This window comes from Lycorma delicatula, chromosome 3, assembly GCF_047948215.1.
Source record: "Lycorma delicatula isolate Av1 chromosome 3, ASM4794821v1, whole genome shotgun sequence".
Taxonomy (NCBI): Eukaryota; Metazoa; Arthropoda; class Insecta; order Hemiptera; family Fulgoridae; genus Lycorma; species Lycorma delicatula.
The window spans coordinates 155889665-155906110 of record NC_134457.1 but is presented as its reverse complement, the minus strand read 5'-3'; the positions used below and the strand labels follow the sequence as shown (position 1 = coordinate 155906110).

At 27.6% G+C, this 16446-nt stretch overlaps 1 protein-coding gene across 8 annotated transcripts in view; it reads right to left on the bottom strand.

The window, feature by feature from the left end:
* The window catches only part of LOC142322131 (uncharacterized), a 391713-nt gene that overhangs the window by 50550 nt on the left and 324717 nt on the right, over window positions 1-16446 (bottom strand). For all 8 annotated transcript variants that reach the window (XR_012755782.1, XR_012755784.1, XR_012755783.1 and 5 more), the window contains 2 exons: window positions 4981-5119; window positions 3603-3743 (listed from right to left, as the gene is read on the bottom strand). Coding sequence is in view for 5 of the 8 variants with exons in the window: in XM_075360849.1 (XP_075216964.1) it covers window positions 3603-3743; window positions 4981-5119 (280 nt within the window). In the remaining 3 variants the exon portion in view is untranslated. The remainder of the gene's footprint in view (window positions 1-3602; window positions 3744-4980; window positions 5120-16446) is intronic.

Below are 16446 nucleotides of genomic sequence, written 5' to 3'. Positions count from 1 at the left end.
TTTATATGGAAGTGAAACTTGGACAATCGGAGTATCTGAGAAGAAAAGATTAGAAGCTTTTGAAATGTGGTGCTATAGGAGAATGTTAAAAATCAGATGGGTGGATAAAGTGACAAATGAAGAGGTATTGCGGCAAATAGATGAAGAAAGAAGCATTTGGAAAAATATAGTTAAAAGAAGAGACCACATACTAAGGCATCCTGGAATAGTTGCTTTAATATTGGAAGGACAGGTAGAAGCAAAACATTGTGTAGGCAGGCCACGTTTGGAATATGTATAACAAATTGTTAGGGATGTAGGATGTAGAGGGTATACTGAAATGAAACGACAAGCACTAGATAGGGAATCTTGGAGAGCTGCATCAAACCAGTCAAATGACTGAAGACAAAAAAAAAAATACCTGTACTTGGGTGGATTAAGTTGAATTATATATATCCAAATTTATATTATTAGTGCGGAGGTAAGGGTCTTGAAAGGATTAATTTTAGAATAATCACACACGCAAGTTAGAATAATCACACACACACACACGCACACACACACACGCGCACACACACACACACACACACACACACACACACACACACACACACACACACACACACACACACATCTGCAGAAATACATAAATACTGAAGTTCACAATTCAATTTTAAACCTAAAGTAATTCTTTTATAAAAAAGTGAACCAGATATATAAATTCATTTACCCAATTAAACTTTGACAACAGTACTTTATTATTATAATTATACAATTGTCATCACAGACTTAAATAAACTGAAAATAACCACACAAATGTCACCAAAACTAGTAGAGCAGTTGCCCCTAAAATTAACTGTATGCTAAACCTAAATGTGTTTCCATCTTTTAAGTGAGATGTTTTAAATTTTATGTGTTTCTTGTAATAGGATATTATTTTATTAAATACATAACATTTAGTTGAGCCATAAATAATTGCTGTACATTTGTACAGCAATTATACTTTCTGATAAGTTGATTATGGTGCACAGATAGATTAATTAGTGTACGTATGTTTGATAATGTATAAAGTCATCAACTTTTTCTACCCACTTAGAAACTGGGTGACTTTCTTAAATATAAAATGTATACAGGAAAAAACCAAATTCACATGCTAATTCATTTAAATGGAGAGTATACTGTGAAATCCATTCCAGAAGTAAGTTTAGGGGGTGTTATGGATGCTACAATACCAACCACTAATCTCCCATAATATTGGTAACAGCAGCATTACACTGCACTGCAAATATTGTTGTTGCCTAACTTCAAACACAGCTTTCAGAAAAGTTGTGAAATTAACAACTATTCACAACAGTGCATTTCAAGAGCACATCATATTGAATATTTTGATTAAAGTTCCAGATCCCTGTAATACACTGTTTGAACGTTGCAGGATTTTTGGTACTTATTGAATTTTTGTTATCAAATATAAAAGAAAAACTTTTCTTTATTTCAAATTTGTTAATTGGATTCAAATATTTAAGATCAATACATAAGTTAACATTTAATAAATAATAGATTTATTTTATACATATTCAAACTTTATAATTTAATTTATTCTAATTTTTTACCTTAATAAATAATTAACTTTACAATAAATTAACTTAAAAAAAACCTAAGAGAACTTCAAGGGAATACTTTTATAAATGAAACACAATCTGCACAATTTGAGTGCTTGTTTTTAACTAATTACTTAGTATTTTTACTGAAGGTTTACTATTATTGTTAAAAGTTATTATTATTATTGTAGTTCTAAATATGGAAATAAGGAAACAAATCTGACATATTTATCTCCAAATTTACCATTAAATTTGATGACAAGAGAAACACTCTATAACATTAAAAAGGGGGCCAAAATTTGTATAGATGTAGCTGATGCGACTACACCTAAAAGGAACCCTAGTAAGATCATATTTGGTTCATAAAAAAACTATACTGTGCAATAACAGTTACTTTTAGTGCTAATGTAGTGTTTGGGTTTTAATTTTCAAGTAAAAAAATCCATTTTATGTTGCAACAGGAAAGGTTTTTATTCAGAAAAGTTTTCTACGTAGAAGTTTTTTACATATATTTTATGCAGAATTAAACAAAAATGATGCATCATTTAGAATATATATTATGTTTTTTAAATTATTTCTACTACCTAAATACGAGGATTAGTTTCACTATTTGGAGTGGGAAAATCTTTAAAGTGTCTATGATATTACATCACTTCATGACAAAATTATATCTTCCAAATGAAATAAGCTACAAAAAAGGAATTAAACTTAATTAATGTTTGGAAGTTGATCTTCCCTTAAAAACCGATAGATTAAGAAGAAATGAATGACTTCCTTAGGTATTAATTTAAAAATGTACACAAGACTCAAGAGTTACAGAGTGTAACTGTCAGGACAAAGCACTGGCAACTCTTTAGTGTCTGTTAGGAATTCAGAGTTATTATCGCACTTACATACATTGGTCCTTTGGTAACTTATTTCTGAATTAGCGAGAATGCCCTGTACTTGAGCAGTGGAATATTAATAATTTTGAAATATTCTGAATAGAATTATTAAGTTAATTTCTATCCCAGCAATAATTTATTGTTTTCACCAAAATTAATAATTATAGTGAAAACAATAAATAATCAAGCTTCAAGAAGTTTTAAATTTATAAAATTCCTTTACTGTTTTACAGCAATTTATGCAAGAGTTCCTCATTATAATTGCAACCTTCAATACTGATATTTTGATTTAGTATGTTTACTAGATAGAACAAATGTACAATTCTTATAAAGTAGTGATAATAAAACTGAATGGTAATTTTTTTTAATAGAACTACATTATGAAAGGAGAATAGCAGTAAAAAAGTACAATTATCAGGACAAAGACAATCCTTGGATATATAATTAGACAAAACAAATCCACTTAGCAATAAACATTTACAGCATGTTATCAAATTTTGGGAGAACGTGATAATTATTCAAAAAGTTAACTTACGTGACTAGGATCAAGATTGCCCTGTTATAAATCAGTTTCTAGTAGAATGGAGAAAATAATAGCAAAACAAAATGATTAACATACATATAAATGCTGATCTACATGGTGGGGTGGTGGTAGTGAATTGGGCTTTCATCTGGAGTCTTGGATTCGAATCCTGGTTAGGCACAGCAATTTTCATATGCTAAAAAAATTCAATTTCCATCTGCCATAACAATCTTCAAGCTTATGTGACGAGATTATCAAGCAAAAAAAAAAAGAAGAAAATGGGGAAAAGAAAAAGAAAAGTCGTTTTAATTGGTATTCTTGGTATAATTCATTTGATGAAATTTGTCCCTTTACTTCAATAGATCAAAAAAGGAAAAAACTTTGTTTTCTTAAAAGTGGTTTCAATTAAAAACTTAACATACAACACAAACAGATGCATACATGTAAGCCTAAATAACAATGTTTAAAGTTTTAAATTCCACTGATAAACATTCAAATTTTTGGGTAGTATCACATTATTTCCTCTACAACACAAGAGTAAAACACTATAATGATGAGGAAAAATAAACTTTAACTACATATGTGTAGAAAACAAATAACATTTTTATTAGATAATACCTCCTGGTTTTGAAAGACCCGCTTTAAGCGGTAAAGCATTGTTTTGATATTAATAACATCTTGGAACATATCTTGATAAGTCTCTCTATCCAGTCTAATTCCAGAGTCATCACTCAAATCTTCCCCTGGTGAACTTGTACCCTATGAACAGAAAATAAATAAACAAATAAAAAAAGTATATAAAATATATATATATATATATATATATATACAGTGATAAAAGATTTATAAATATTAATTTGAGAGAAAACAGCAAAAACTTTCTTAAAAAAAAATATTTTAGCGTATTCTGATTTTCAAAATCAAATATGATTCTAATAAAGATTTCCCAAAAAATAAAGAATGCAAAGTAATATTCTGATTAATGCTTCTGTACCTCAGGTGCATTATGGGTCGATTCAACCACCCATAAATAATGCTAGAATATATTAAAGAATTTTGTAAATGATTAAATTAGCAAGTTTCTGTTTAAATAAAGTAATGTATTTTTAAATACAGAAAATACAAATATCAATAAATTGGAGTACATTAATATAAATTCATCTGTAAGTAGTTGGTAATATCTACTAGAATATAATTATCACCAGCAATTTTGATAATTATTTAAAATTCTGTCAACTCTAACTGAACTGAATGATATTTATGGAAAATTGGGTTAATTGTTTAAACAAAACTGACTTATTATACATCAAAAGCAACCGATTTATTTTGTATAAAGCCCAATAAGGATCTCAAAAAAAAAAAAAAAAAAAAAAAAAAATTGCAAACATTATTTAACACACCAATAACTAAAATATTTAACTTTATCATCCAATAATGAAACAACTGAAAATGATAATAATCACACAATTAATAGAAATATAAGAGTATCCAAAAACTACTATAAACATTTCAATCAATGCTTAAGTCCAATAAGTGTAGCTGAACACAAAGCTGATTCAGTATAAATAAGTATAGTAGCATTCAGTACAAAAAACTAGTCAATCTAACTTGAGCTTGTTTAATAGCCTTCAAATGTTTTATAAAGACAATTAGATATCTTAAATGAATAATTAATCATTTTTGTTTTTCTTTAAATTTTGGAAAGTGATGTATTTCTCTTAGATCACCTAAGCAAGTATTTAAAAGTTCACAAGATGCACACATAATATATGTATATATATATATATATAGAATGATATTCTTAAAAGATTCTATCAAACATACCAGTATATATATATTCTTTAGAAGTTTTTTAATATCAAAAAAGCACAGAATTTACACCACGTGATTACTTATAAAAAAAAATTAAACACTTTTTTTTTATTGGAAAAATTACTTCAGATAAAGTACCAGTTTCTGTAAGTTGGAGACAATTGTAAAATTGTTCAATAATTACCTGTCTTGAAGTGCGTAAAGGGCTTGAACGGAGACGCTGGGAGTCCAAAGTTAAGGAACGGGGTGACTCACCTCCCCCACTCCCAGAGCTGCCAACACGGGGACGCAGTAATCGTGTCGCTCGGACTCCATTGCCCAACCTAGAACATAAAGGTATGTCTCTCATAAAAACATTTTATTTTACAAAACAAAACATCTCAATACTAATTTACCAGAAATTCAATATTTAACTTTATGTTCGACGTCTGAAACAAGAAAAATGATTGATCACACGTGACAATATATATTTAAAATCTACTATCCAAATAAATAAGTAAGCACAAAGACTTAAAACATGCTAAGGTTTATTTAAAACCATTTTACTAAACACAAATACACAAGTTTTGTTCACTGATCTTTATCAGTGAACAACACCAGAAAAAAATTCTGCCTTTGCAGAATTTTTTTTCTGGTGAGGAATATTCACAAAGAAGTTAGATTAAATGAAAATACAAAACATTTCATACCACATACATAAACTAAATTGTTATTTTATCTTAATTAAAAAGTACATAGGGTGTACACATACATATATTCTTATACTTTGGCACAAATGTTAGAATTTTTTAACATACTACTATGAGTGAGAATGTCAAATAAAACAATGCTAAGGAAAGAGCAAAAGTCAGTTCCAATAATAACATTTGAAATACCTAGTTGTTCATTAATAAACATTACTGGTTTATTTCAGTATATTTGGATTGTGCCTATTAAGTTCACTAGCAAATTATATGAAAGTTTACTTAGAACTATAAACGCTCTGTTGCTTCTTAATAAGATAAAAAAAAAAGTAATTTAATAACAGAAATGATATACTTTAAATTATTTCCCATTTTATATACATCCCTATAAATGAGTTAATGCCGATAAATCTTTACATAGATACAAATTAATCTGATATAAAAGTCTAGAAGAATCGTACTGTTAATATAAATACAGTTCAAGCCAAATTCTTTTGGCTTGAATTATTACACTAACAAAGTTCAGTGTTAGACTAGAAACATGCCAGACACAGGTCAGTTTTAACAACTTGGTCACACAGGAAATTAACTATTACAACAATTAATGGACAGTCATAATTTAATAACATTTAACAGTTATTACTTTTTCTGAAATCTGAACAAGTTGATAAACTGCATCTCTCACAACTTAATTTCACAAGTGGAATTAAAGTGTAGCAACTGGATAAATACCAAATGAATGAAGTATGGACAAAATGCCAATGATATTTTATCCATAAAAAGATACTAACAAAAAATTACAAACATAAAAAATACTTCATGTATTAAAATAATAAAAAACAAAGAAAATTATCAAAAGGGAATAAGCATGTGAGACAGCAAATTTTTACTAATGTAAAATATATTAAACAGATAAAACTGTTGAATTTTATTTAACAATTATTGCAAGATAAAAAAGTTAAATGTTTGCAAGATCTAAAAAGTTAAATGCAGTATTTCAAGGAAATCACATTAACCAATATAATAATCATTTTACCAACATTAACAGAAAATAAATGTTGAAATTACAATCTAGTTTAGTTACATAACTGTAATAAGTATGACATAATAATCATTGAAGCTTTAAATATTAAAAGTGATGTAAAAGCATTAAAAAATGTGTTGTGGCTAGCATATTACTTTCTCCCAGTGTATTACTTTTGACACAGTTTATTTTCTAAAAATTAATCCATCCCTTCTCTTGCAAAAATAGGAAAATAAAACACAATTTTATGGTAATTTATTTCTGTTATTGTAAAATAACAGAAATAAATTATAACCAAAATAGAAAATGGAAAACCAAATAGAAAATATAATAAAGGATATTTTATTTCTTGTCAGTGTAATTATTACCTAATTCTCAATATAGTGTATATATTGGTGTGAGATGGTAAAATAATGTAAAAGATGTTGATACGACTGAAGCTGGAGTGGAAAGGACTGTTTATTTCTACATATTTGAGTATTGCTACCTGTGTTAAGCACTGGCTTTTGATCAAGGTTGTTTTTTTCATAATTTATTAATTATTGAAATCTGAAGTTTTTATTTCAATACTGACAACACCGTTTCACTGTTTAAGATATTTTGGTCTTTGGTATTCTAATTTGTATACAAATTACTAGTTATTTTCATGACAAAAGTTAATTATGGCCAAAAATAAAATCATGAATGCTAGAATTGATTAGTAAGAAATTCATCATATAAGACCTCTTTGATTACAATGTACAGAATGTTCAACTTAAAGGAGGCCTCATCACTCAGTAGTTTAAATTAAATGCATATTTTTATTAAAATGTATATATTGGTGTGAGATGGTAAAATAATGTAAAAGATGTTGATACGACTGAAGCTGGAGTGGAAAGGACTGTTTATTGTCTACATAGATATATTTCAGAGAAGCCTGCCTATACTTGTGCTTAGATAATTTTCTACAGAAGAGCGACATTTTGTATCATATTTTTTAGATGATTATTGCAAAAAAATTATTATTATTAATATGTCTCTCTCATATGTTAAGTTCTAAAAACTTTCTTCCAAAGGTGAAGGATCCAAGTAAGATGGGCATTTGATAACTGAAGAGAGATTTATAAAAGCATAAATTTTTGGACAGCCTTTTTTTTATTTATAACATGATTGCACAATGATTAATTGTCACTAATTACTAATCATCCATACATTTCCTTCACTTTTACTACAAGAATCTCTTCGTTTAATGGGCTAGTTCAAGGATTTGGTTTAGGGGCTGCCTAACAAACTTAGCAGCGACTGCAAAGTCATTATTTTATGCTCTTTCAGTAAAACCAAAATAATTTTAGTCACAATAATAAAAATGTATAAATTAGTTAGCTTTACATCAAATTTAAAATAAAGATTAAAAAAACAACTTTTCATTTATTCAGTATTTTTATGAAAAAGTAGTTCATAAAGATTATTTTAAAACTTAGTTGAAAATTCAATAGAAAAACATTAAATTTTTTTTTTTACACTTGCGTGAATAAATTTTACAGCAACATTATGATGACGTGATGTGATAATAGGGTTGAACTTTGAGTACTACTAAATTATTGATCTAGTTCCACAAGTGGATTGGATTGGCTTGCATTCTTATTGTTTTTAGAGCTTCTCATAACAGTAAAAAAAAGAATAGTTTAGAATATATAATCAACATTAAACTAAATATGAAAAAATTAAATGACTACAATTTTAAAAAATACAAATAATTTAATTTGGTTCTAAACTTTTATTAGCAGTTCCAACAGAAAATTACTATAAAAACTGATAATAATTTATAGATGAATTACATTAGTACATTATTCTTACAAAAATAAGTAATAAATTAAAAAATTATCCACATTAGTTCTTAAAATATTAAGAATTACAGATTCTACTTTCATCACAATCAAATCTCTACTTGGAAAATCTAAAAAATGAAAAAGACAGATGTGTTATTTAAATAAAGTATCATTTAGTATGTAAAAACCTTTTAGTCCAAGATTACTGGTCAATAAAAAGTGATGATTTAGGTAATTCTTAAACATATTAAAATTCAATAAACCAATAAATATTGATTATAAATCAATTTAAATATTTATTTATGTACGTTTTTCATGGAAATATTACACAAGGATATACAATTAAATAATACAACAATTAACAAAATAGAGCCTGTTTGCTACCTCAAGAAGCCTGACTTATAAATTAAATAATACTTTCCTTTAGTAGAAGTACTAAAACTCAGTAAAACTTCTACATGCCTAGATAAACATACTATTTAAATTCTATTAAATAAACCATCCTAGTACAGAATATTGAGATAAGATATAGCTTCCTTTAATTTTTCATGAAAGTACTTTTGCAGGATCCTGCATCTGCAGTCATAATTGAAATAATTCTTTTATTGCATAATGAAATATATTCAGTTTATTTAATAGAATTTAAATATAATTTAATGGTACAAAGGAATAATATTAATCTTAAAAAAATAATTTTAGTAAAATAAACGTACTATTTTCTGAATCAAATTTCAAAATAGTTGCAGTATAAACTGAACGGATGAGGTAAACAAGTGCATGAACACTTACCAGTACTAATACTATTAATACTAAAAAAATCAGTCAACTTTCAATTAACAGCACTTACATAGCAGCACATTTCAGAAAGGTTGATTAGCTTACTTGTTTGGCCTGATTGTTAGTAGCAGCTATCACTAGACAGCTCTATTAAAACATTATTAATACAAACATACTCTATCATTACTTTTCTGACTCACTGCATTCCTTTCAACTACACTGAACTTGAAACAGATCAGCAAGTATTTATATTAAACTAATACGTTTACAAGTGTTTCTTTACACTTTGAGAGGGAGTTTTCACTCCCTCTCTGTCTGGCTTTCCCTCATTTGATAGAGCAATCTTACCTAACCAAAACTTATTCAAGTTTTAATTGACTAATTTACAACAAAATAAACATTTTAGTAGAATTTCAGTAAATATAACTGAATGTAAACAAATACTTTACAAGAAAGATAAAATTCAGTACAAATAACACCATTAAAATACCAGCGCCTAATAAGAATACAAAAAAATTAATTTAAACCTCTTTTTGAAGGTAGTCTCACGAGTCCCAGCCATATGGACGGGTCCTGTAACTCAGCTACGTTAAAAAAAAAAATTATGACACATACTTCTGGTACAAAGTAGCTAAAGCATTTCTAGGTGCTGTGGTTGAGCTACAGGATGGATTATTAAACTGGGTAAAATTTTTACAAAAATAAATAAAAATATCATTCACCACAGACAAAGAATCTGTTCTTATCTCTAATATTCACTGTAATAGATTCTATAAATACTATAATTTTCTGATAAATTGGTTCTCAGTTCTAATTCTACCTGATAAAGATGTGTAAAGTCTTATGTAGTCTATGGCAGTTAAACTGCTGTATCAGTTTCTTTTAAAGCTGTATAGGATTGCATTACTTCATAAAAAGTGGCACTGCAGTCAAGAAGTGAAAACTAAGTCGGCCTCCGTGGTGCAAGTGGTAGTATCTCGGTCTTTCATCTGGAGGTCCTGGGTTCAAATTCCGGTCAGGCATGGCATTTTCACTTGCTACAAAAACTGTCATTCATCCCATCCTCTGAAGCAACACCAAACGGTAATCCCAGAGGTTAAAAAAAAGAGAAAACTAAACCACAGAATAAAATGTAGTCAGAGAGAACAATAAGATAAGGAGGTAGTACAATCTAACTTCCACAAAATATCCAGTCTCAGACTTTGAAAAATGATAGTATAAAATTAGTATTCTTCATTCAAGAAATCTATTACAAAAAGATTCTCTAAAATACAAAGGGCTTTGACGTCAAGAGCCAGACTTTTTTTATAGTACATAAAAAATTGAAAAAAAAAAGAAGGTTTTTTGCCCTGAACCTTTTAGTTTGGGGTCGGATTTGCAACAGCAGTAAAGTAAAAGAATATAAGCTTTCAAAGAAATAATAAATAAAAAATAAAAATCATTCTACCAGTTGAGTAAAATGTTGAGATGCAGGGACTCATGATGATTGATCACCCCCACCCCTTGACCTCTTATAATTAAAAGCAGATGAATTACATATAATATTCAGAAGTCACAATACAAAATTTTATAAAAATTGGTTAGTCCAGTCTGAAGATATTAAGATTAGTTATTCAAGCAAAACAATAATTAAAAAAAAAAAAAAATTGAGTTATAATCTCCCATCTCTAAGTGAAAATTCCCAAATACATAACTAAACATACATACTAATATGAACTGGTAGTAGGAAGAGAACCAATGCCATTTTTTTCACTTTCAAGGTTAAGTTGAATTTTATTTACTCACTTAGACACATGTTTAAGCGAAAAAGGAAACTTAATGCCAGGGTCTGAAACTCACAACAAATAATTGTGAGTTGGAAGAAAGGAACAAATCCAGGAGTTATTTCGTTCTTCTAACAGATCACATTGGCAGCTCTGACTGCCAACCCAACAAGTAGACCCTCAAACATTTTTTATTTCAAAGTACAAGCAATTTGAAATGATCAGTAAGGAACCTGGTATTTTAAAGCATTTATTCAAACTTTTGAAGCCTAAACTTGTTAGCCTAAATTTGGCAATTTTAAGAAACTTAAAATTGCCAAATGAACAGGCCTATGCAGGTAAAGAGCCTATTAAAGAAACAAAAATGATTGACCTTATGAAAATAGTGGAATATGTTCCAAGAAATAAACAACAGTTTTACATCTCTTTGACTACTTGGCCTACAGCTTCTCATGGTGCGGCTGAGACGAAGATAACTAAAGCTTATTTTGATGCACACAGAAAAGTGATAGAGGTCTATTTTAGTTTTAGTAATAAACTTATTATTTTAAATTTTATAATGCAGTCAATCATACTCTTTTAACATAATGTTAGGTAAAAATCTTTAAGGCCTGAATAAATGTTTTAGAATGATTTTATGTGACTAATTCTAGCTACCAGTTTAGTTAAAGTAAAAATATATAAAACTACACTCCAAATCTGTTTTTATTTTCAGCACCTTTTTTGGGAAGTTTTATAATAAAATAACTAAATAAACTGCATGGTTATTAAGTAGTTTTACAGGTAAAATAACTCAAAACATTTTAAGTTTGAAGAAGATATTTGTTGTTATATTAATTACAGATATAATGATCAAAATAAATATAGTTTATGCTACAAAAAAAATTTACTCTAGGGTAAAACAGAATGTTTTTGCTGTTTTCCAAAAGTAATGCTCAATGGAGTTGTTCGCTTCTTCAAACTACCGGTTCTTATGTATATACTATTGTCTAATTTTACTATGCAGCTGTACAGTAAAACAATACAGCCGTGGAAGTAAAAATAAAGGACAAGCTTTATACTACCACTTCACTAAGTGCCTCACACTAAAATAACTGATATAATTTAACATGTTTTATATGGCTTAACTGAATTGTACTCCAATAAATATATAAAAATAAATTTTTTTAAACCAATTATAAATTAAAAATATTCATGTGTTATTTTTATAACACAGGTATACTGTAATACAATAAATAGAACTTTCAGTTGCAATAGTAATATAAACTACTGAAAAACATATTAATTTTTATTTTTTTAACAAACTGAATGCACAAAAGAAGAATTATCTAATAACACTACTTTATTGTTTACTAAATATGGGTAAATGTGTGAATATATAATGTGTATATTGTTAGTAGTGTTACTATTATTACTTCAATAACTATTATTTTTATTGTACTATACACTACATTAGAAAGAAAGACCATAGTAAAATGTATATCAAATAAACAAGAAAAAAATTTCCACATTACACTATCTTTAGATAATATTAGAACCATCATTATTTATTTGTAAACCCATTAACTTCATGATTACTTAAATACTATAAAAAACATTTTTAAGTTTTCATGGTAGAAAATTAACTGAAAATTTATGAAGTAATCGATTCAATTAATCAGATCAAGACACCGATAGAGAGTTAACATCAAACTAGATAAAGTATGCAGAAAATATAGGTAACACTTTTGAAATCCAACTTGACTGAACTTGTTGGAAGGGATTTAAATAAATAACTAGGTAAGTGCTTAACTTCTTTTACAACCTTTCAGTTCATCCAAAAGGAAGTAAACAGCAGCACCAAAGCAGGTAACAGGATTCATTACAAAAAAATTACTTAAAAATTGGTTATTATATTCACTGTGTACATAAAAGTGAACTCTATAATTTATCAGAATATTAGCACTACCGATAATATGATTAAAAAAGAAGGAAGTGAATATTTGTTGTTTTGCTCCCTAAATATATGGTCTAATTGACCAGAGATATTAAAATTGTTCTATATCACCGATCTAGTTCAAGAATCAAATGCAAAACTTTCAGTTTAGTAGTCAGTGATGGATCTTAATTGCCTCTAACATATTAAAAAGCAACTACTCTTTTTACTAAAAGTTGCTTACAGTAGAAGCAATATAACTATGGTGAAAAAAGATTTAGCAGACTGCTGTTATTAAATTAAATATTCAGTCTATATACAGTGATATAACTTTTGCAGTGAAATAATTTACTTTTCTGAATGGATACAATTAATTTTGAAAAGTGGTTAAAATTTAAATGACAAAAATCATAAGAAGAGTCTCATAAGAAACTTATAATGCTGATTTATATGATTACATGTGAATTAAACCAATTACATGATTTTTTTAAGAACTTATTATCAGATAGCATAGTATTATGTAATAAAATCTACCAAAGAACTTTATTAGTTATGATGATGCTACATAAGAATGTAACCAACTATCAAAACTAGTTGTTATGAATATTATAAGTAAAAAGAAAAAAGATTTTAATAATAAAAATGCCAGTGTAGGTAAATGGTACCAGCTGGTTTCGATTTTATTACACCAAACATTAACTTTAAGTGTCCCATGCTTTCTCAAATTTCAGATCTCCACATTCATAAATTGTGTCTTCTAACACATCCATTAAGAAGAAAAGTAATTTCATCCATAAATAAAAACATAGATCACGAATGATTTGTTTTTCACTAATTTTATTTCAAATTTCAATAGCGAATTGGAAGCATTTTTCTACATTAAGTTTTATTTCTTGCAATAGCTGGATTTTATATAATATAAATTCAATTTTTTACTTGGATCATTATGAGTGGTAGTTTTTGTCATTTTTAATTCAAGATTTTTTTAAGTACTTATAATTAGATAGCACAACATCATGTAATAAAATTTATTAAAGAACTTTATTAGTTATGATATTGCTACCATAAGAATGTAACTACCAATCAAAACTGGTTGTTATGAATATTATAAGCAAAAAGAAAAAGTTTTTAATAATAAAAACGCCAATGCAGATAAATGGCACCAGCTGGTTTGGATTTAATTACAACAAAAATTAGCTTTAAGTGTCACATACTTTCTCAAAAATTTCAATTCAGTTTTCAGATCTCCACATTTGTATATTGAGTCTTCTAATACATCCATTAAGGAGAAAAGTAACTTAATCCATAAATATTACATCGATTAAAAATTATTTGTTTTTACTAATTTTATTTGTAATTTCAATAGTGAACTGGAAACATCAGGTTTTATGTCTTTCAATTGCTGAAAATTTTATATAATACAAATTCAATTTTTTACGTGGATCATTATGAGCGGTAGTTTTTGTAATTTTTAATTCAAGGCTTTGACAAATAATATTTTTATTATGACTTCTGATTGGAGATAGATTTGTTAAGGATTCTTTTCTGATACTGATGGCTTTCCTGGAAATTTCTGTTTGAGAATAGATTCTAATTTTTGAACCAGCGACATATATTGTTTTCATTCTGATGGTTCCATATCCTATGTACATCAAAATGCAGTGAACTAAAATTATTGATTTCAGTTCGGTATACCACAAAACAAAACATGTCTTTTCTTGAACTAAACCATAGTAAACAAAGAAACAAAGCTCAGCATCAATACAGACTGATACAGTGGTTAAAATGATTATTATACAAGTATTTTACTAGAAGGAATTTAGTGCTACCAACATGCATTTCTTAAAGTATTCTTGATCTGAGCTACTGAAACCTACCATTCTTTTATGAAGACTCTGTATCATTAGTATAATAAAGCAATAAGAATACAATATAAGAACAATTAATTTATAAATACATTAACTGTTATTAACACTGACTAAGTAATTTATTTTATAAATAAGATACTTTAATTTCTCTGAATCAAATTTCTAAGAAACTCAAAAACTTGTTTGTAGCTGTACATGTGTTTGTAGCTACGTATATATATTTAATATTACTGTATCTCTGTAAAAAAATGATTTCTATGAGGGTTTTTTTATCACATAATAAAATAAATTATTTCAGAATATCAAACTTATAGTAATGCTGAATAAAAGATAGTAAATGCTTTTACATTATAATATTTTTATCATAATTTATAGTATTTTAAACTCTTTAAGTACTTATAATCAGATTGCATAGTATCATGTAATAAAATTTACCACAATTTGTTAGTTATGATGCTGATACGTAATAATGTAACCAATCCAACCCGGTCATGAATATTATAAGCAAAATTAATAAGGTTTTAATAACAAAAATGCTAACGTTGATAAAAGGCACCAGCTGGCTGCTACTAAACTGTTGATCTTGAATTTTTAAAAATTATCAAAGAAGAAACGTTTGGTATTTAAAAACATTTTATTGGATGTGATCTTATACTAGAAGTATGGTATATTATTAGAAGCAGTGGTACAAGAGAAGGCTGATTACAAAAAAAAGAAAGAAAAAGGTAAAAAGAATGGTTGATGAAAAATTTATATTGAAAACATTAAGTTCATCAAGAAATTGTAAACATTAATGTGTGATACCAAGTTATTATGTTAAACAGTATAGAAAGTTGTGAAAAAGTTTTGAATAATAGTTAAGTGGATTGAAATAACCTTACGATCATTTCAATACACTTGAGACATCTTTTCAAAATCATAAAGAAAAAATACCATAATAATGTAATGTTTAATAAACTAATTTTCAAAGATCTCTAGATGATAGGTACACAATATTTTATGTGGGTAAATGTGTGTCGCTGACATTTAAGGGTTAACAAAGAAATTGATGCAATTTAACACTAGGAAAGAGAACTTGTGAATAAAGTTTACTAATAAAATAGAACATTAATAGTGTGAAAACAACATGAAGCTAGAGACGGAGACTATAAAAAGTAACAATTTATAATAATGTAATCTAACAAAACAATTTCTGAAGTCATTTGTGTAAGTTAAACTAAAGTTAACTTTTTGTGAAACATTAAAAAGGACAGAAAATAAAAAAAAGTTCTAATTGAAATGTAAGAGTTATGATGAATGTATAGTAAGATACAAAATAATTTTTACAAATTCATAATTAAAGAGAAGAGAAGAAGATTTATCTAACAAAAGAAAACAATCAGGGTAAAACCGTACCCTGAAGAGGAATAAATACTGAACAGGGACATAATCTAATAAAGAAGCACAATAATAACAAATAATAATTTATTATATCAAAGAAAAAATAACCATTTAAATTTTACAAGCGAATTAAAAGTATGCAGATGTAAGACAACAGACCTGGATCGGTCAGAGGAGACAGATGTGCTCCGTCTTGGTACATGAGTTGGGGAGCTGGATCCTGAAGAACAAGGAGAAGATGAATCGTAACAATCTTCATGATGTCTTCGTCGTGCACCAGTACTATTACTTTGAGTATTACAGCTACGTTTTGACATGCTATTTAATTTAACTACGATCACTTTATCAACCCACACTTGAGCCCTCATTGATAATTCACTACAATATCTCAGAATCACAACTATGATTTTAGTTCATACATTAACAATTGCT